This window comes from Monodon monoceros, unplaced genomic scaffold (assembly GCF_005190385.1).
Source record: "Monodon monoceros isolate NGI ecotype Baffin Bay Population unplaced genomic scaffold, NGI_Narwhal_1 Super_Scaffold_15, whole genome shotgun sequence".
In the NCBI taxonomy this organism is placed as follows: Eukaryota; Metazoa; Chordata; class Mammalia; order Artiodactyla; family Monodontidae; genus Monodon; species Monodon monoceros.
Window position 1 is genome coordinate 5518923 of NW_021703771.1, and position 23012 is coordinate 5541934.

The 23012-nt window shown below is 35.3% G+C and overlaps 1 protein-coding gene across 2 annotated transcripts in view; it reads left to right on the forward strand.

The window, feature by feature from the left end:
- Positions 1-23012, forward strand: part of ADGRB3 (adhesion G protein-coupled receptor B3) — an 802271-nt gene that overhangs the window by 449580 nt on the left and 329679 nt on the right. For both annotated transcript variants that reach the window (XM_029224183.1, XM_029224184.1), the window contains 2 exons: positions 2486-2588; positions 14939-14982. In XM_029224183.1, coding sequence (XP_029080016.1) covers positions 2486-2588; positions 14939-14982 — 147 coding nt within the window. The remainder of the gene's footprint in view (positions 1-2485; positions 2589-14938; positions 14983-23012) is intronic.

The window sequence follows — 23012 nt, forward strand, 5'->3', positions numbered from 1 at the left end:
GTCATTTTCTGGGAATCCTGTCAGATCTGTTAACATAATTAATCAACTGGTATCACCTCACAGTTAATCCCATCTATTCTCACGTGATCCTGATTACTTTTGCTCACAGATAAACAGGGAAGAGTGAGTTTGCAGAGGAAGCTTGGCATTTAGAGCTTACTTCCATATCCTTCTCAATGCCCCTTACCTTTAGTTGACTCATTTAGTATTTTTCTTTAATAAATTTATTTATTTTATTTATTTATTTTGGCTGCATTGGGTCTTCATTGCTGGGCGCGGGCTTTCTCTAGTTGCAGCGAGCAGGGGCTACTCTTTGTTATGGTGCACACGCTTCTCACTGTGGTGTCTTCTCTTGTTGCGGAGCATGGGCTCTAGGTGCACGCAATCTTGTAGTTGTGGTTTGTGGGATCTAGAGAGCAGGCTCAGTAGTTGTGGCGCACGGGTTTGTTGCTCTGCAGCAATGTGGGATATTCCCTGACCAGGGCTCAAACCTGTGTCTCCTGCACTGGCAGGCAGATTCTTAACCACTGTGCCACCAGGGAAGCCCAACTCATTTAGTATTAAATGAAATAAATAACAGTCAACCAACTTTCTCTGTTTACAACCACCTTCCTCCTAAGGAATACTGAAAACAAATTTATACTTTGTTGTTTTTTACTATTTTTCTGTTAGGCTGGGTACCATGAAACTTCCTGAGTGTTCTAGAATTTGTTATTTGACATTACTAAATATATGGGTTAAAAAATGTTATCCCACTCAGAATATGTTTATAGTTCCTCTGCTACTAAATATTCCTCCAAGTGTGGCATAGTTGGCATTTTTTTCTGGTGAAATTTTGTGGCAAAGATCAGCCCATTAGAGAAAACATTTTCACAAAGAATGTGAGGTTCTATGATATTAGAATTATATGACTTTGATGGTACAGCCATTTTAGAAAACTGTATGGCAGTAACTTATAAAATTAAACATGCTTTTACCACATGAGCAAGCAATTCCACTCATAGTTATTTACTCAAGACATGAAAATATATGTCCATCCAGAATGTATGTATACCAATTATTCATGATAGGCAAATATGAATAGCTGCTAAAAATCATAGAAGCTAAAAATCAGAAGCAACCTAAAGGTTGCTTCCTTAACTGATGAATAGATCACAAATTCAATGTCATGAAATACTACTCAGCTATAAAGAGAAACAGGACTGATAAATCTCAAAAACATTATGCTGAGTGAATTAAGTCAAACACAAAAGTCTATGTAGTATATGATTCTATATAATGAAATTCTACAGAGACATAATTATAGTGACAACATGCCCATGGTTTCCTGGAACCATGGGGAGGGATGTGGGGATCAAGTGCAAAGGGGCTCAAGGAAACTGTGGAGGGTTGTCTGTCTGGATTTGGTGGTGCTTGCATTGTAGCATACAGTTACCAAAAGCTTTAAACTGTCCACTTAAAGTTGATGAATTTTATTACCTATAAATAACACCTTAAACAACAAAAAAGAGGAAAAAAATTAAGTTACTTTGTCTTGTTACCTGTTATAAATTCTCCAGAATAGTAAAAAGGAAGGATGAATATATATATATATACATATATATATACATATATATGTATATATATATATATTTCTTCAAATAACTAAAATACAATAAAATCTTTAAATCTCTATATTACAGGAGGTGTATAGCATTTTATATATGTTGGATGAAAACCTGTGTATGCAAGAAAGAGCTGGTTCCATTTTACATGTTTATATTTAGGGATAATTTTTTTTGTAGCTTGTAAATATGATTATATTTAAAACTTCTTTGTGAATGAACTGTACTGGTGAGATATTTCCAAATGCAAATGTGTTCTTTACATCTAGCATGTTGAGATAAAGAAGTGGCCTGTATATCTCTATTGTTGAAATGAATGATGGTCAGTAATTAGCAACAAAGTTTATTGATATTTAAATTCTACTTGTTTTCATTCTACACCACTTTCTAATCATTCATCTTAATGAATTTTGAGATAGTCTAAAAACAAACACCAAGACAGCACTTTGCAAGAAGAATATTTGGTCTCTTGGAAAACCAAACTGTTAGGTCCACCTTGAGATGAATGGATTATATTCATTTAAAGATTGCCTGAAGGTTTGAATTCATGATCCACCTGTCTCGCAGGTGAATCAGATTTAAGTAATTGTTAGCGCTATTGCTTTTCCATCTTTCCTGCCTTTAAAATGGTAACAGTCAGCAATAGCTTTCTCCCCCTAAAGTTTTCTAGTTCCAGATCGGGTATATTTATAACAAAAAATCAACTGTATCTTTCCATGAATAGTAGTTCAGTATCATGTTTTAAATCTATTTGAGCGATGTTTCTATGTCTTTGCTTAGGATACATTTATTAAAAATGTCATCACAACATGTATTGAACAGTGGGAATTAATATTCATCATCAATCCTGACTCATCTTAATCATAATTATTCTGTTTCAGAAATTATACTGTCGTTAATTCCAAAATCATCGTGGTCACCATAAGGCCTGAACCCAAGACAACTGATTCATTCCTGGAGATAGAACTAGCTCATTTGGCTAATGTAAGTATCATCCACTTGGCATTGAGTTGCTTGTAGAATTTACCTTTTAAAGAAGGTTAACAGTCCTTCTTTTGACTTATAAGACCAGAACACATTTTCTAAACTCTTTAGAGTTGCAAATGAATTAATTTGTTATGAAGATATGTATTATATAAAAACAAAATGACACATTATCCTATGCTTTGGTTCATGATAAAACTCTTCAATTTCTCCAGGATAATAGTTAATAGTTTGTCAGTGCCCACATCTTTATTGGGCTCTAAGCTAAGAAGTGGGGGAGATCAAGATGAAAGAAGCAGTCTTGCCACATGGTGAGGAAGACTGCCATGTAAACACACAGATTTAAGGTGCATGCAGCAACAGAAGCTACAGACATAAAGCAAAGGGCAGTGATGTCCTTCAGGGTACCCCAGGGTAGGAGAGTCAGTGAAGCAGCTTTTTAAAGTGCTACACCCTGGTGCTACACCCAGGATCAGAGGAGCCTCCTTGTAACTGTTTGGGTGCTCCAGTGATTCAAATCCAGCTCTTCCATCCAGAATGACAAGAACCCTCTGTTAAACCCATCCACCTGCAACTGAAATTCTTTAGACCTTGTTCAGGCCTTATGTAGAAATCTAAAATATCTACTTATCCTTTATACATCCACCTTAAATACCTAAATCATTGATTTAAGGGGCAAGGAAAGTGATTCCTATTAAGACTTTCTTAATTATGCTTTTACAATTGCTGTGTTAAACTGTCTCATATGTTGCATATACATAGCTTTTTTTTAATCCCTTGCAAAGTTTCTATGAACTTGACTTTTGCATACAATTATGGAAAGCACAAAATGATTGTGATTTTCCCAAGTTCATATAGTTAGTGAATGACATGATGAAATTGATTCTCACATCCTTTAGTTTACAAAACCTGTACATCTCCAGTATTTTATAATTGCTGATTTTAAATAACAGTCCACTTAATTTTATTAAAAAATGACAATTATCTTCCATATAAACCACTTTTTACAAAGGTGTTCCAGCTTCCTAGATTGTTTAATGAAAATCTCAAATCTCTCAGCAGTAACTTTTAAACATGATTGATACTTAAACTATTTGGCCTTTTCCCAGTTTTGCCAAAATGTGACCATACGGGTTCTATCTAACTTTGACAATGTATTTTATTTCTGTTATATCTACCTCCTCATACCTTTAATGACCCTAATCTCATCACTGCACTGAAAGCTAGGAGATACTTTTAACATAATTTTTGAATAAGGAACTGTGTACCTTCAACATGTATTATAAAATATTTATTTACGTATTTGTTTGTATATATTGTTTATCATGGTAATGTCTATCCAGTTATAAGCATTGGTGAAACACAGTAAGAGATAATAATTCCCTGAATTGCTTACTGGAAAAGCAATGCAATGTCAGAATATCACAATTCTGTAAATGAACATTCACAAAACTTTCCTAAATAAAGATAAAATCACTATTGAGGATTTAAAGAACATGTTAATTAAATGGCATTTTTTTTTCATAAGCTGAAGAAAGAGTAACCTTAAAAATAGTGTTGATAAAACAATCTCATTATTTCAATTCAAGAGAACTATTTGAAATGAACAGATTTAAGCTTTGAGTCAAACTTTTCTGGGGGCATATGTTGTCAGCCCAATTTCAAAAGAGATAAATAATGTACAAAAAATTTATTTTCTACATACGGAAACCAGAGTGTATGGTCAATAAATTTTATGAAGCACCAGCTACACTCTGGAGTGGCAATGAAAGTCAGAATATAAGAATGGTAAGATGATTACCGCAAGTCACTTAGAATTAATTCTTTCAGTACTTTGAGTGAGTGAGTTGACCAGATTCCTAAAACAATACTCTACTCTGGAAGGCCTAGATTTAAGAGAATATAGACAAATCCGTTACACAAAGGGTCTGAGGGAGAAGAAGAAATGTTTAGTCTGGAGAAGAAAATGCCTCGAGGTGTTCCCACCCGCATCCATCCTGTGTCAGGAACAGCGCCCACCTGTGCCTGTCCTCAGAGGCCGCCCTGATTTCCAGGCACATGGTGGAGATTCTCTGGGCTCCTCCATCCCTCATTTCTTTCCTCCACTTTGCTTTTTAAAGTTTTTATTGGATTTGTTACAATATTGCTTCTGTTTTGTGTTTTGGTGTTTTGGCTGCGAGGCATGTGAGATCTTAGCTCCCCGACCAGGGATAGAACCCGCAGCCCCTGCATTGGAAGGTGGAGTCTTAACCACTGGACAACCAGGGAAGTCCCTTCCCTCCACTTTATAGATATCTCCCACACCATTGTCTTACCACAACTACAGTCCTTCACGTTCTACTGTTTAAAATTTCCAGTGCTTGTTGTATTGATATTTATACTTACCATGCAGATTAGATTTTGTTAAGGACTTTAATATACACTGAGGGAAGGAATACATGACTGGTTTATTGAGTGTCTTGTAAAGTATGCTCTGATTTTAGTTTATTTTCATTGAAGAGATAGTCAAAAGAGCCTATGCTGACATATAATAGTCTTCACTAAAATGTGAAGAAAAGATGTATCTTAAACATGAAAATTAAAATTGATTAGAACAAGCTGAAATGTCATTATAACTATGTAGATACAGATGTATTATCATTGGTATTGCCTTCAAAGTTGAGCAATCTAGATATGACATCTTGCTTATATCAAGACTGTCTACTTTCACCTATTTTCTTATAGCAAATGTATCTGCTGCACTTTTCTAAGCTCAGAAGAGAATAATTACTTGCAAATTATATCTGTTGTATACACCATGTGCAAAAAAAATGAAGAAAGGAAATTAATAGTTATAATGAGTCTAGGGAAAAGCCTGTTAACATTATTTAAACAAAACATGTTCTTTTTAAAAAAGCTTTTAAATAAATAACATTTAAAGTATGTTAAGTGTAATAAGGCCCTTGGGAACTGGTAGGAATAGGTAATGGAATATGAAAACTTGAAATTTCAAATTGTATTCAGCAAAGCCATTTGCAGTTTTAACCAGCTCATAAGTCATTAAAGAGTAAGATAGTATTCTTAGTTCAGTTTTCTAGGCTCATGGCTTTATTGTTATAATCTGTAGGGTCTGAGTTTGTGGTCCTTAGTGCTTGGGCATAGCAATTGCTTGATTATAGGAAACACCAAATTTGCTTTTCTGAGAAAAAGAATTTTGTTTTTCATATTACTTAAGGTTTCTTCAGTGTGACATTTATACTTATCAATATTGTTAGGTTCCGTAATGTGCAAGGAAATTTAATACATTTATTGAAAGTCATTTTGGGACCTAAATAAGTGCAGCAGAATGGATCTATATGTGCACACATAAGCAAACATGCATGTACACATGCTCACACCCACCATTAGGATGCCTTGGTCCTGACAGATCTGAGCCTGCTGTGAATTTCCAAGATATATAACATCTTTATCATTAAAAGATGAGTTAGAAGAATAAGAAAATAAATGCATTTGTTATCTCATGCTCTATCAACTTTGCAAGCCTGAAAGTTCACGTTTTTCAAATAAAAAGTCTTAAATGTAGTTCCATTTCTGGTGGAAAGACACCTTGGACTACCCTGGCCTGCAGCCTCTGCAGTCTATTTTCGCCTTTCTTTTTATTTCTTCCTCTAAGCAACAACTCTCATGGTCTAGGTAGGGCCAACCTGCTATCTTTCAGGATTGAGGAAAATACACTGGGTTTTTTTGTAGTTCTCAAATTGGTCATATTCGCAAACAATCCCACGGGAATTGGGGCTTGTGGTTTTATTTTCTTTGCTGCATTTGCTGGCATACTAACAGGATCTAGCTAACAAATTAAGGAGTTTGTTTTATGTGTATAAACTAAAATTAATCATGAGCCATGGCCTTTGTAAATCATAGTGGAAAACACAATGGAAAACTGTGATGAATATTCTTTTTACCATTAACATGAAAAACAATGAAAAGAAAATCCAACATTCATCAGTGGGTATTTTCATGAATAGCAAAGGCTGATAACAACCCAGCGAATTAAAACTCACGTGGCAAAGCTTAAAGAGGTTCATTCTATACATCTATAATTTCTACAAAGGGGCGTTTTTATCCCTTTACTTTTTTTTTTTTTTTTTTGCGGTACGCGGGCTTCTCACTATTGTGGCCCTTCCTGTTGCGGAGCACAGGCTCCGGGCGCGCAGGCTCTGTGGCCATGGCTCACGGGCCCAGCCGCTCCGCGGCAAGTGGGATCGTTCCAGACCAGGGCACGAACCCGTGTTCCCTGCATCGACAGGCAGACTCTCAACCACTGCGCCACCAGGGAAGCCCATATCCCTTTACTTTTAAAATTACTTTTCTACCCTAGCTTGCGTCCATTTGGAAAAGATTTCTGATGTTTTGCCTGCTTAAAAACCCCTTGGTAGTTTTTATGGGAGAGTCTTGAAATGCTAACTAGACAAGTAGATTGATGGTGCTGCCAACGGCTGAAATTGAGATAGAAATTATTCTCTAGCTACAGTTTTTTTTTTTTGGTTTTATCCTAAATTCCTAAACTTGAGTAAGCATTCTTCCCACTTACATTTCACATTCAGTTTATTCTTATTCATAATACAACATTGATATTCTTCAAAAAAATTTTAGACTAATTATGCTATTGTTGGAGCAGGGGTCAGCAAACATTTTCAGTTGAGTCAGGTTAGACATATGAGCTATAATGGTCTTTGTCTCATCTACTCAGCTATGCTATTGTAGTGTGACAGCAACCAGAGACAATATATGAAAATGGGTGTGGCTCTGTTACAACAAAATATCATTTACAAAGTAGGTAGCAAGCCAGATTTGGCCCCTGGACTGCATAAGTTGTCACCCCCTGTATGGTAAAGAGAATGTGGCCCCCCAAAGATGCCCATATCCTAACCCCCATAACTTGTGAATATATTATATTACATGTCAGAAAGGACTTTGCAGATGGGATTAAGGGTAAGAACCTTGAGATGGGGCATTTATCCTGGATTATGTGAGTAGATCCAGTTTAATCACATGATCCATTAAAATTGGAAAGCCTTTCCCGGCTATGGTCAGAGAGATGCAAGGTAAGAAGGACTCACCCTGCCATTGCTGACTTTGAGGATGAAGGATGAGGGCCACAAGCCAAGGAATATGGGCAGTCTCTAAAAGCTGAAAATAACCCCTGGTTATCAACCAGGAAGGAAACGTGGACCTCAGTCCTACAACTACAAGGAACTGAATCCTCCTGAGACCCGAACGAGCCTAGATGTGGATTCATCCCCATATCCAGAAAGGACTGCATTCTTGCTAACATTCTGATACCAGCCTTGTGAATTTCTTGAGCAGAAACCCAGATAAGCTCACCAGACTCATGACACACAGAAACCATGATATAATAAATCTGTGTTGTTCTATGCTGCTAGGTATGTGGTAATTTGTTCCAGCAGCAATAGAAAACTAATAACCCTGCATTGGAGCATTGCAAAATTATTTTTTTGATTATGAAAATAATATATATGCATACAGTAACAGTGACATTTTGAATCAGATAAACTACAATAATGATAATATATTACTCAATGAAAGTCAGTTAGCAACTAGAGATTACATTTTTCCATGCTGATTATCATGCTAACACTTTAGGAATTTGATTAAAGGAATCACCAGACAATGAGAATGGCCATTGTAAAGTGGTGGTGGGATATTAGGGAAAACTGGAGGATGCCAGGAGCAACTCTGACATTTGTAGATGTGTTGTGCTCTTGAAGCAATTTAGCAAAACTTCTCTGCTGGCAGCTGATAGATTGGAACTGTGCAAAACAGCCTGGCCAGCCCTTGTCTCTGCTACAACCCCATAAAAGCACTACTAGGACACATTGTTACAACCTCTTGGATATAAAAGGAAAAAACAAGCTGTATGCTATATCTATATGGAATCTAGTTATTTGAGTGTTTACTTATTAAAGTTATTTGCCACTTCAACCTTGGAGAGTTTTACCCACAGATAAACCATTTATTTTTTGAGAGGTGCACCCAGACTTGTATAGCCATTGTTGGAAATGATGCAGTCACATATGGGGAAGACACTGTAAGACATATATGTGGAGGCAATGATTTTCTTTGAAGGATGCACATATAAATAATTTCTGATAGTTGTTCTACTTTTACTACTTCCCACATGTCAAATAGAAAGTATTTGTCAGGAAATAATGTACATTCAGTGACTAGTGATATATCTAAGAAATTAGAGACACAAAAATAGTGTCATCTGGTTAAGTTGGGGTCCTGAGTAACCAGATAGCAGAAGCTGGATTACACACGTGCCCTCCCCTTGTGTTCTAACTGAATGGCTGCCAAGTCCTGGAAGACGTGACTTGTCTTGATAGAACCATACTCTGCCTTCCTCACTTCAGTGGCCTCTATGCTCTTCTGCTTTAGCTAAAGACAACTATTCCTTTTCCATCTTCTTGATTTAACTGGTTCTCAATGAGGTGCTTTCTGTAGAACTCATGTAAATAAATTGAAAAATTCCATATCTCCATTTCCTTTTAAGTAAGAAAAGTATTGCATTCTCAATGAGGCTCTTTGGACTTCAGGTATATGTCAGCTACCCCATCAAAAAATGAGAGTTAGACCCAGATTTAACTCTTTTTAAGTATCACTTAGAAATGCTGAAATACTCTCAAAACCTTGAGAAGAGGTATGGAGAACATTCAACAGACTGTCTTCCTGTTGTAGAGTTGCATGTGATATGATACCTTTTCAACTGCATCATCCCCTTGGATGGTGTATTACGTTTTCAGGGATTATGAAGATGTTTATATGTTAGAAGACATAATCCAGAAAGGGCTCCCTTTCACACTGATCAGCTTTCGTGACCTGTCAGAGATTTGACTGTGGAAAATTTACATCTACGAGAATCTTACTTCCTTTAGAATGCATTCCTGAGCGTTTTAAAACGTGACTTTTCTCAAGTAGTAGAATTATAGGCAGGATATAAATTAGTCTTTTGTGGGTCAGGTCAGGTATTTTGGAAATGTTCTTAGGAATTCCCAAAATCTGTTTGTGCAGTTATATAAGAAATACAATTAACAGTGGGGATAGAAAAAGGGCAAGCTTAGCAAAATCCAGATATTATTAATGTAATGCCTTTATATCTAAAGTTTTGGAAATGAAGAGAGGCTTTGGAGTCTCAGTTGAACAGTCTTTCTCCTGTCCACGTACAAGAACTCAATGTGCAATTCACTGGAAGATGTGACACAAGGACTCGCCCTGGAACATCTTGCTCAGAGCACTGGAAATGTTGAAAGAGTGACAAGGAGGTCACTGGGCTTCTCCAAGTCCTTAGAAGCTTTGTCTATGAGCTTGCTTTACCTCTACAGACAAGAGGATATTTTTTGTTTCAAGAGGACTATGAAAGGTACAAGAAAGTTAAGAGGTTTCCAGATTAGGAATTTACTGTGGCATATGAGGACTAAGCATTCGAAAATGTAAAGAAAAGCAGAGTGAAGTAGCCATGTTATTTCTGTTGTGTGTCCATGCTTCTACAAATGTGATATAGATTAAAAATTATAAGGAGTGGAGGGAGTCGCTAGAATGTATGTTCCTAAGTTAAGCCCCAATCTCAAAATTCCTGGAGCCAAGGAACCTACATTTTTCATCAGCATCCCAGGTGATTCAAGAGTAGGTCCAGAGAAAACGCCTTGAAAACATGAAAATAGCAAGAGTGTAATTAAGATAGCATGTGAATTGGATTTATTCAGAACTTAAAAGCACCAAGGAAAAGTTAAAGTAACTTGTTTCAGCATTCATGTTTATTGTGACTTTTATCTTTTCTGTAAATGACTTCCTTCAGGCATTTGTTCAGGTATCATCTTATTGGTGAAGCCTTCTCAATATACAAAATTGCAATCCATTCAACTTCCCAGTCTTTCCTACTCATGTATTTTACTTTTCATCATAACACATATTACCACCTAGCATATTATATATTTACTTCTTTATGTTTTTTGTCTCTCTCCCTGCCCCCTTCACTATAGCTAAGTGTATGAGGCAAGGATTTTGTTTTGTTCAATGCTGTAGCCCCAGTGCCTCCAAGGTGTCTGGAATGTTACAGGTGTTGGCTAAGTGACTTTTGCATGAATGGATGAGCTTGTTTTGATCATCTTCCTGACTCACTCTTCTGACTTCTTCTCTTTATACCATAGTGAGATGTTTTGAAAATATTCCATAGGGGAAAAAACAGACTTGGAAGAGAGTTTTGTAAAAGAAAAGGAATTCATTTATAAATGTCATTCTAGAATCATTAAGGGCTAAGGCTAGAAAAGATGTCTAAATTCCCTATTCTGCAAACAAGAAAATAGAAAAGTAATGAAGATCAGAGGAAAAGAGAGAACCACCTATAAAAATACATGGACAAAGCCAGTGATGTATTGTATTGTTAAATAGATACACAGACAGTCACCAATTTACGATTTTTTGACTTTATGATGGTGGGAATGTGATATGCATTCAGTGGAAACCATACTTAGAATTTTGATCTTTTTCTGGGCTAGAGATATGCAGTAGGGTACTCTCATATGATGCTGGGCAGTGGCCCACAGCTCCAAGTCAGCCACACAACCACAAGGATGCACAATTGATATACTTATGACCATTCTGTAACCATACAACCATTCTGCTTTTCACTTGCAGTACAGTATTCAATAAATTACATGATATATTCAACGCTTTTTATTAAAAAAGGCCTTGTGTTAGATGACTTTGCCCAGATGTAAGCTGATGTAAGTGTTTTGAGCACACTTAAGGTAGGCTAGGCTAAGCGATTATGTTCTGTAGGTTAGGTGTATGAAGTGCATTGTCAACGTATGATATTTTCAACTTGCAATGGGTTTATCAGAATGTAACCCCATCACCAGTCAAGGGTGATCAGTAATGGTTTGCTTGATGTTGAGACAGAGGAGAAAAGTAAAAGAAAATATCAAAGACTGTTAAAACACTAAAAGTGCTGTGTAGAACATCTATGGTAATTAGAAAACTTGGGTCACAGTACATTTTTAAACGCTTAAAAGTGGGTGAGTACAAATGTTTAACTCAAGTTCAACTATACTGTTTTCAGTGGAGTCAAGAGACAGTTTTTTGGCCAAAAATATGTTTTTCAAGAACAGCGTATTCTTTCCAAAAGTTTTCAAATACATTCAGTTTTAATATTTTAAGTGTCAATTATATTGACAGCTCTATAAATTAATCTTCTCTAGCCGGTTTGGCTCATTTACCTGACAGCTTTTGGTTTCTTAGTTTCATGCTTTTCTTAAATCCACTTTTGTGAGTTGGTTCACAGCCTACCTATTTGCCTCTTGCTTCTGTCATTACGTTTTGTTCCTGCTCTCTGTCGGGCTTGCCATTTCCTGTTATTGATTTTCTGTAAATTCCTCATAACAGATCTTGCAGCAGAGTACCTTTGAGAAAAGTATCTGAAAATTATAACAAATATTTTACAAGTGGTTTCTTTTAGCCAGGTTTTCTGGGTTTTTTTCATGTATAGAATTCATTCGTCATTGGGTTTTGCTTTCTTTACCATCTCGCATTCTTATTCTCTAAGTGACTGGTCTATCCAGGTACTAAGATTCCTCTAGTTTGTTTGTTCTGCTTATTTTTGTAAACTTCAGATGTTTCCATAACTGACCTCAGCTCATAGGCCCACATATGGGTGACTGTTCTGGAATGAATGTTCACAGAGGGGTGTCTGTCTTTTGTGTAGGTCCAGAAGGTACAGTGAAATGCAAGATTACGTGGTGTGTTTTGGAACCTATAATTCTCATGTGGATTGTTTCTAAATTTTCACAAGGACAGAAAGAGAGAGAATCATGAGATCTAAGGGGTGAGGGGTGAGGAAGGTAGTGGGTGAAACTGAGGGTTGACAGAGGCATGGATAAGAGTAGAAGAGGCATTTCTCACCTTTATACTTTCATTTTAAGGTGGAAATTAGTGTCTTTCGAGGGGTAAAATGGAAGGTGATATCTAAACAATTAAGTTCATATTCTATTTCTTTTCTAATATTATTATCTTTTGTCATAACCTGTTATGAGCTCTAATTATGAAACAGTAATCCTATAATCAGTATCCTACTTTGGTTTATATAGAGATTGAACTTAATCTCACTCGTACATTACTGAAGAAGTGAACTCGATGTAGAGGACCTGTAATCTCAAGGTCCTCACCTACGTATACAGTCTATATCCATGAAATGTATACTCCCATGACCTTCATTGTCATACTCCAGGGCTAATTTGCTTTCTAGAAAGTGCTCTGAGCTCTTTTGAACAGAACCCTAAATATAGCATAACTTTATTATACGACATTGTAGCTCTGCTGAGGATTTCTTAGAAAGTCACAAGCTGTATGAGGATTTCAGGTAAAACCAGACCAGGTCTCATAGGACAGAGAAAGAAACCAATTTGAAACACTATTGCCCTCCCCATGTCTTGAACATCCATATCTATGCCTCCTGTGAGAGCTAGAAAAGGGCCCATTTATTCCATGGAACTCTCTTTGACACAGGCCATGATGCTCTGTCCATAATTTGTCCTTTAAAAAGTAAATTATCAACTAGTGACATTTATATGAGCATGTCTCTTTTTTTGTTATTCCATGAACATTCCATGTGTGTTTCTCTTCAATCTCTGTAAGGCTATAACCCATTTCAGGGAAGGGAATATTTTTTATGTTCTAAGAGCATAGTTTATAAGTATGAGCATCTGATAAGAAGGATGCATTAGAGATGTGGTCTTTGAGGGATTTTGGAGAATGGTAATGGTGCTAAAATATGGGAGTTAGTCAATGTCCCAATTAAAATGAATAATGAAAGTTGGGGTAAATTTCACCAGTTTTAGAATAATGAGCTAAGTTTCTTTCTCCTAGTGGAATTCTAGAATGGACTCGGTGACCAGCACTTAGAAAGTCAGTGTTTCACAAAGAACTTGCCTAGACTTTTAAAGATGTTGCTTTGCCAGATACATGTCAGTGATTATCTACTTGGAAACAAGACCGAGGGCAGGTTCTCTGAGGGAGCATGACCCCCTGTGTGAAGGAGCCAGTAGGCTGTTTCAGGACTATAAATTTCACCTGCCTTGGCCTATTCATCACTTTTATCACTGACTTGTTGGATGAGCCCATAGATACCATGTTTGTTTCTTAATCATGCAGTGACACAAAGTTAAAGAGTGAATATATGTGATGTCAAAATCAGAATTCAAAAAGCTCCTGAGGGACTTCAGTGGGTAATAATACCTGTCAAGCTCAGGGGAAGATTGCCAAAATATCCCATACACCGTTGGAATGCATTATTAGGCATATGGCACCTACATTGCAGAGGCAATAGTACCGCTTTATCCTGTGCAGGTAGGACACAGGTGGATGGGTTCCCTAAACACACTTTAAAGTGTGTGCTCCAGGAGATGAATGTCGTGGAGGATGAGAGAACTTGAAAGCTACAGAGTGTGTTTAATAGAAAAGAGAAGAGGATCTGTGGATAGCTCACAACATCAGAGAAGAAGAATTACTAGGTTAGTTTCAACAGGAAAAATAGGGCCCAATGAATTGGACAGAAAGACAGAAAGAAAAACATTCCAACAATTAGTCTCTTCAAAACAGAAGGTACTTGGTGGATAATCCAATGTGGAAAACTCATTGTGTCATGCTGAAGGTCATTGTGGCTACTCATTACATAATGATTAAACTGAATAAACATTTAGCATGTTTTCCCATAGTTTTATTAGATGTGATTTTATAGGAATATGATCTGTTGATTAAGAAAATACTGCAAGTCTACAGACTCTCTGGAAATGGACAATTAATGCAGCCATGCCTTGCCTTTTGGAAGCTGCACCACTGGAGGCTGAAGAGGAAGTGGCAGGTGTGCCTAATGCAGCAAGTTTCACTGTGATTGAATTATTATAAATATTGTAAATATTAGATATTGAAAATACTTTGGCTTCTTAAAAGAAATAATCCAGCAATTACTATTTTAGGGGAAAAAAATGAAATAGAAATCATCAAAGTATGTACCTTGTCACTTATGAGGCCTTCACTTATAATTAAATAAAAAACAACTATGGGTTATGATATTTGGAATAAACGTAAAGTTTTCATGAATAAAATTTCATAAAATGGGCCATTAAACCTATGAGAAAGGACATGCAAATTTTTAATGCAAAAAAAATAGAGGTGGAATCCTTAAAGAATCTTACTGAAGGATAAGAAATGTGCCATTCTTTTTGCATTTCACACAATCCTTCAGTTTTTTATGTATGTACTCAAGATACATTTATTCTTTCTCTGCTTATTTTTAGGGTACTTTGAATCCTTATTGTGTGTTATGGGATGACTCAAAAACGTAAGTGACAGATGTTTTCTTACATGACTTTGGACTAAACATTCAAAGCACATTAAGTTATTTCAGCTGCTTTCTAGTCAACAGGAATATGATAAGTTAGTGGGATGTGAGTTACACTAGGAGAGAAAGCAGTCTTCTTTTTGAATCTGTAGGACAGCATGATGAATGTGTTTGTGTGTGATGATGCCATCAGGTTACATCCCAAGGTAGGATTGCATTACCTGATGTGTAAGGCACATTGCGATGTGAATTCCATGAGGATTTTTAAAAGCTCTAATATTTTAAAATTATAGGAGCTCAGATGCTATTTCAACATTTTGCCCTAGTAATTCAGCTTAGAATCGCAGAATAAAATAGCAATCTATATGGTCATTTAGCCAATACATTACCTTGAATCTATTCAAGGTATGACCTTGAATCTATTATCAGAGTAATGCGATATTTATATGGTCCTTCCAAATTGTTTTGTTATAAAAACATTGAGTGACATTTAATTTTCTTATTCATATAGTAAAGATGAATAATTCTTCCATGTATTACTTTGTTTGTAACAAGTAATTGCAATATATCTGGTCAAAATCATCTTAATCTCATTGGTAATGCTATGAGATTCTAAGGTCTCAAAGAGCAGAAAAATCCATGATTAAGGATTAATTAGACTCCCATACTTTAAGTACTTCTGTGGGTTTATTTCAGTGTAGTAGTCAGGTTATACAATCTTGGTTTGTTTTGTTTTGCATGGAGGGGGGATAAATGTCAATCAATCTCAAAAGCTAATACCACCACGTATATGCTGTCAGTTAACACACCACATTGTTGGGTTCTATGTATTCTATGATTTCCCCCCATGTTCTTCACCCTAAATCGGATCTACATCTAATTTTATGATGTTACTTGTCTCTCATCAGTAGTTATGGAGAGTCTAGAAGAGGGACATTCTTAGACTTTCTAGGTAAAGAGCAAACCTACTGGAAATGTGCTAATTCTTAGGATACTGCTGTAATTTAAACTAGTATTTATGTGGGTGAAAAATCAATGATATTAAGCATGATTTTTTGCTATAGATTCTGATATTCTAGGGATCCTCTTCTCCTAGGAACCGTAGTGCATATGGAGAATCCCAACTTGTCCTGGTGATAACATGAGCTGGATGTTTCTCACTGATGTCATTTTTTTTTTCTTTTTAAAACCACATAGAGAAATCCGTGGTCATAGAATTTTTGCAAGATTTCCTCTTTACCAGTAGCCAGAGAAGATGCTGGTAGTATATTCTAAGGCACTGTTTAGTATGTTGTACAGACAAGGGAAAAATAAAAGGCTACAAAAATCTAATTGAACGTTTTCTACTCAAGAAAAGCATGCCATCTTAAGCACCTCATTACAGATACTTGCATATCTCCATGAATAATAACCAACTTTTATTTAGTTTTATTACCTTTTTAGTGGGTAGAATGTATTTCTATGTTGATCCAAAAAGGGGAACGTGCTGGTTATTCCAAAAGACCTTTGGGACTTACAGGGATATTACAGAAGAAACAATAGTCCCTTATTCTCTGCCTCTCTGGGTTTGCTTTCACAGTTTTTCTAAGGTTTTAAGTTTAATTTATAAAACTGTTGGGTCTTGAGCTCAGTGTTAAGTTTAGGAATCAATCATGCTCTGTTTTCTCTAACATCTGCTGACTCTTATCCATCACAAAGAACATGTCTTAGCTTTACAAACTTCAGCTTTTTAGTTGTCCTTGAAGAAAACAATTCAGCGATAGGAGGTGTGCTTAGCTGCCTTTCAGATCAGATTATCTCTAGATATCAGTGCAGTTCATGTTTCCTTGATGTATCTGAAAACTGATCAAAAAGCTTTCCACTATGAAAGAACTTCCATCCCATCACACGTTTTACCAGACTCTTTCCTCATTAAATTGTTTTTCTGGGTGAGTTTTAAACAATGAAGTTTAAGACAACTTTATTTTCTTTCTTCACATCTGTTCTTCTGTTTTTTGTTGTTTTTTTTTTAACATCTTTATTGGAGTATAATTGCATTACAATGGTGTGTTAGTTTCTGCTTTATAACAAAGTGATTCAGTTATACATATACATATGTTCCCATATCTCTTTCCTCTTGCGTCTCCCTCCCTCCCACCCTCCCTATCCCACCCCTCTAGATGGTCACAAAGCACCGAGCTGATCTCCTTGTGCTATGCGGCTGCTTCCCACTAGCTATCTATTTTACGTTTGGTAGTGTATATATGTCCATGCCACTCTCTCATGTTCACATACACAATAGTTTTATCGATGCAATGATGTTAACTTTGAGTATAAGACCTCTAAAAATAGTTAATGAAGAGATACGGCTATTCCTTTTTACACAGAAAAGCGTTGATCTAAATGGTGTTTTCAAGATTGCAGTAACAAAATTGAAATTAGAAGTTGTGTTTTAATTTTGGTTTACATAATCAAATTGCCTTAATTTTTTATTGAGGTATATTTGACTTATAATATTCTATTAGTTTCAGGTGTGAAATATGATTCACTATTTGTATACACTGCTAAATGATCACCACAGTAAGTCTAGTTACCATCTGTCACCATACATAATTACAAATTCTTTTTCTTTAAGAACTTTTAAGATTTACTCGCAGCAATTTTCAACTTTGCAATCTGATATTATTAACTATAGTCATCCCCTGTGTACTGTACATTACATTACCAGGTTCAATTCATTTTATAACTGGAGGGTTTGACCCTCCCCCTTTACCCATTTCACCCACACCCATCTCCCCTCCCCTCTGGCAATATCAAGTTGGCTTACTTTTAAATATTTAAAGTTAAATTTTAATTACAAAAATAATGCATGAGTATCTTTTACTTGTAAAACTATAAAGCATAACAGCTAAGGCACAAGACCCCATTAATCATTAATAACTTGGGTCTCCACATCCACCACCTCTCCAAGGTCACTCCTACTTATAATTTTTTATGTATAATTTCAGGCATCTACTTATGCATTGACACACATGTGTAACCATAGAAATTAACACTATTTTAACATAAATATTGTCATACTGTATATAACACTTGTCATCTTAAATTTTTAATTCAACGATTATTGTGGAAGTTTTAAAATTTCACTACATATGTTTTATCCCTTGTACCTGCTGCATTGTATAGATATATCATAATTTATCTAGTATTCCCAATATTAGTGGCATTGAAGTGGTTTTCAATTTATTTTATTCTACAAACTGTTCTTCTGCGTACCTCCTTGTACATCCCTCCTTGAGGTGGTCTTTCACAGTCCAACTTGTTACCCTGTTGTTCTCTTTATATAACATTATTTTACATTCTTCACAGCATACATTGTTACTTTTATTTATTTTTCTTGCTTACTCTCTGTCATCCCCACTAGAGAGTAAATACCACAAGAGAGAGACTTTACCTTTCTTATTCACTAACTGCACTAATGCCTGATACACCTGCACATACTATGAATTCAACAAATACTTATTGGTTAGTTTTGTATAAGAATAAATGTTTGAATATTTCTCAGGTATCTTTTTTACTTAAGAATTATTTTCATTTATGTTTCATTTTATTAGTGACATATACTTCTAGCAATCATTAGATTGGAAGATTGAAGGGAGAATGCTTTGGCGTGTTACAGTACTAAGGTCCATCATGAACAATTAACTTTAACTCTAGTGATAATCTACTACCTTGATAATCCCAAACAAAGCCTTTTTATTTTACTCTGCTTAGGCTCAACAGTTTTAGACAATTATAAAAGATATTTTTATTCTGCTTTGAGTAACTGATTAACAGGATGTAGAAAATGCTTCATCATGGGTGACCCATGAAGTAAACTGAAAGTACTTTCCTCACTTCAGAAAAAGGCTTATTTTAGTTACAAAAAGTGGGTTTTTTCGTTGTTTTTTTATTACACTTGTGTGATTGATAATTTGCACATTCTTTGGGCTACTCCAAATTTGGATTTTGGTTATTGGATCATGTGTGTTGACTACACACATGGGTTTTCACTGGAAAACCCATAATCCTTCCTTTATGTGAACCAGTGGTGTTTCTCCATGGGTTTCAGTAGCACCATCTGATTCTAACAGGTCTGTGAAATATCATGTTTATTCTCAGAAAATGTTTCGGAGGTTTTTTTATTCCTTTTTTTAATGCAGTATAGTTGATTACAATATTATATTAGTTTCTGGAGTACAACATAGTGATTCAACATTTTAATAGATTGTACTCCATTAAAAGTTATTACAAAATAATGGCTATATTCCCGTGTGCTGTACAATATATCCTTGTTGCTTATTCATTTTATACACAATAGTTTGTATCTCTTAATCCCATACCCTAAACTTGTGATCCATCCCCGTCCCTCTCCTCACTGGTAACCACTAGTTTGTTCTCTATATCCGTGAATCTGTTTCTGTTTTGTTATATGCATTCATTTTATTTATTTTTTATATTCCACATATAAAAGAAAACACAGAGATTTTGTCTTTCTCTAATTTCACTAAGCATAATATCTTCTGGGTCCGTCCACATTTTTGCAAATGGCAGAATTTCATTCTTTTTTATGGCTGAGTAGTATATATATTATATATATATCACTGAGTAGTGTATATATATATATATATATATATATATATATATATATAATCACTTCTTCTTTATCCATTCATCTGTTAATGGACACTTAGGTTGCTTCCATATCTTGGCTATTATAAATAGGGCTGCTATGAACATTGGAGTGCATGTATCTTTTCAAATTAGTGTTTTTGGTTTCCTTCAGATCTATACCCAGGAGTGGAATTGTTGGATCATGTGGTAGTTCTATTTTTAGATTTTGGAGGAACTTCCATATTATTTTTCATAGTGTCTGCACCAACTTACATTCTGATCAACAGTGTACTAGGGTTCCATTTTCTCTTTGTCCTCACCAATATTTGATATTTGTAGACTTTTTGATGATAGCCATTTTGAGAGGTGTGAGGTGTTATCTTATTGTGGTTTTGATTTTCATTTCTCTGATGATTACCGATGCTGAGCATTTTTTCATATGCTGGTTGGCCATCTGTATGTCTTCTTTGGAAAACTGTCTATTCAGGTCTTCTGCCCATTTTTTAATTGGGTTGTTTAGATTTTTAATATAGAGTTGTATGAGCTATTTATATATTTTAGAAAGTAACACCTTCTCAGTCATATTATTAGCAAATATTTTCTCCCATTCCATAGGTTGTCTTTTTGTTTTGTTAGTGGTTTCCATTGATGTGCAAAAACGTTTACATTTAATTAGATCACATTTGCTTATATTTTATTTTGTTTCTTTTGCCTTAAAAGACAGATCCAAAAACATATTGCTACAATTTATCTCAGAGTGTTATGCCTGTGGTCTTTTCTAGGAGTTCTATTGCTTCAGGCCTTACATTTAGATCCTTAACCCATTTTGAGTTTATTTTTGTACATGGTGTGATAAAGTGTTCTGGTTTCATATTTTTACACTTAGCTGTCCAAATTTTCAAAGCAGCACTTATTAAAGAGACTGTCTTTTCTCCCAGAGGTTCATGGGTTTATTTCTGGGCTCTCTATTCTGTTCCATTGATCTATGTGTCTGTTTTTGTGTCAGTATCATGCTGTTTTGAATACTGTAGCTTTGTAGTATAGTCTGAAGTCAGGGACCAAGATATCTCCAGCTTGGTTCTTTTTTCTCCAGATTGCTTTGTCAATTCAGGGTCTTTTGTGGTTCAATATGACTTTTAGGATTACTTGTTCTAGTTCCGTGAAAAATGTCATTTTCATAGGGATTGCATTAGATCTGTAGATTTCTTTGGGTAGTATGGCCATTTTAACAATATTAATACTTCCAATCCAAGAGCATGAGGTATATTTCCATTTCTTTGTATCATCTTCAGTTTCCTTTTTCAATGTATTATAGTTTTCAGAGTATAGGTGTTTCACCTCCTTGGTTAAGTTATTTCTAGGTATTTTATTCTTTTTGATGCAAATTTAAGTGGGACTGTTTTATTGCTTTCTCTTTTTAATAGTGCACTATTAGTGTATAGAAAAGCAACAGATTTCTGTATATTAATCTTGTATCCTGCAACTTTACTGAATTCACTTATTAGTTCTAATTGATTTTTGGTGGAGACTTTAGGGTTTTCTATGTATATTACCATATCTTCAGCAAACAGTGACAGTTTTGCTTCTTCTCTTCCAATTTAGATGTCTTTATTTCTTTTTCTTGTCTCATACTGTGATCAGGACTTCCAGTACTGTGTTAAATAGAAGTGGTGAAAGTAGGCATCCTTGTCTTTTTCCTAATTTTAGGGGAAAGGCTTTCAGTTTTTCACCAATGAGCATGATGTTAGCTGTGGGTTTGCCATAAATTGCCTTTATTATGTTGAGATATGTTCCCTCTATATCCCCTTTGGTGAGTTTTTATCATGAATGGATGTTGAATTTTGTCAAATGCTTTTTCTGCGTCTATTGAGATGGTCATGTGATTTTTATCCTTCCTTTTGTTGTTGTGGTGAATCACACTGATTGATTTGTGAATGCTGAAGCAGTCTTGTATCCCTGGAATAAATCCAACTTGATCATGGTGTATGATTCTTTTTATATATTGTTGAATTTGGTTTGCTAATATTTTGTTGAGAAATTTTACATCTATATTCATCAAATATATTGGCCTGTAAATGTCTGTTTTTATAGTATCTTAGTCTGGTTTTGGTATCAGGGTAATCGTGGCCTCATAGAAAGAATTTGAGAGTGTTGTGTTCTCTAATTTTTGGAATAGTTTGAGAAGGATAGTTATTAGTTCTTCTTTATATGTTTAGTAGAATTCACCTATGAAGCTGTCCAGTTCTGGACTTGTGTTTGCTTGAAGTTTTTAATTGCAAATTCAATTTCACTACTGGTAATTGTTCTGTTCAAATTGTCTGTTTATCCTTGTTTCATTCTTGGCAGGTGTTGATCACGAGAAATTTGCCCATTTTTTCTATGTTGTCCAATTTGTTGGCATATAACTGTTCATACTGTTCTCATGATTTTTTGAATCTCTCTGGTGTTAGTTGTCATTTCTCCTCTTTCACTTCATATTTTGTCTATTTGAGTCCTCATTATTTCTTAGTGAGACGGCTAAAGGTTTATCGTTTTTTTTTTGTCCTTTCAAAAAACCAGCTGTTTGTTTCATTGAGTTTATATTTTTCTTTTTGTGGTCTGTGTTTTATTTATTTCCTCTGTGATCTTTATTATTTTCTTCCTTCTGCTGACTTTGGGCTTTGTTTATTCTTTCTCTAATTCGTTTAAGTAGCAGGTTAGGTTGTTTATTTGAGGTTTTTTTTATATCTTTAGGAAGACCTGTATCACTGTAAACTTCCCTTTTAGTACTGCTTTTGATACATGCCATAAATTTTGAAAAGTTGTGTTTCCATTTTCATTTGTCTTGGCATATTTTCTGATTTTTTTTTTAGTACCATGTTGTTTGGTCTTCATGTGTTATTTTCCGATTCTTCTTTCTGTAGTTGATTTCTAGTTTCATACCATTTTGTTTGGGGAAAAAAAAAAAACACTTTATATATCATAATTTTTATCCACTCAAGTTTGTTGAGACTTGTTTTGTGGCCTAGCATGTGATCTATCCTGGAGAATGTTCCATATGCACTTGAGAAGAATGTGTATTCTGCTGGTTTTGGATGTAAAGTCCTGTACATATGTATTTAGTCCGACTGGTCTATTGTGTCATTTAAGACCACTGTTGCCTTCTTGATTTTCTGTTTGGATGACAATCCAGTGATGTCAGTGGGGTGTTAAAGTCCCCAACTGTAATTGTACTATTATAAATTTCTCCCTGTATGTCTGTTAACATTTGCTTTTTATATTTAGGTGTTCCTATATTGCATACATATATGTTAATGAATGTAATATCCTCTTCTTTTGTTGATCCCTTTATCCTCATATAATGTCCTTCTTTGTCTGTTGTGAAAGTTTCTTATAAAGTCTATTTTGTCTGATATGAG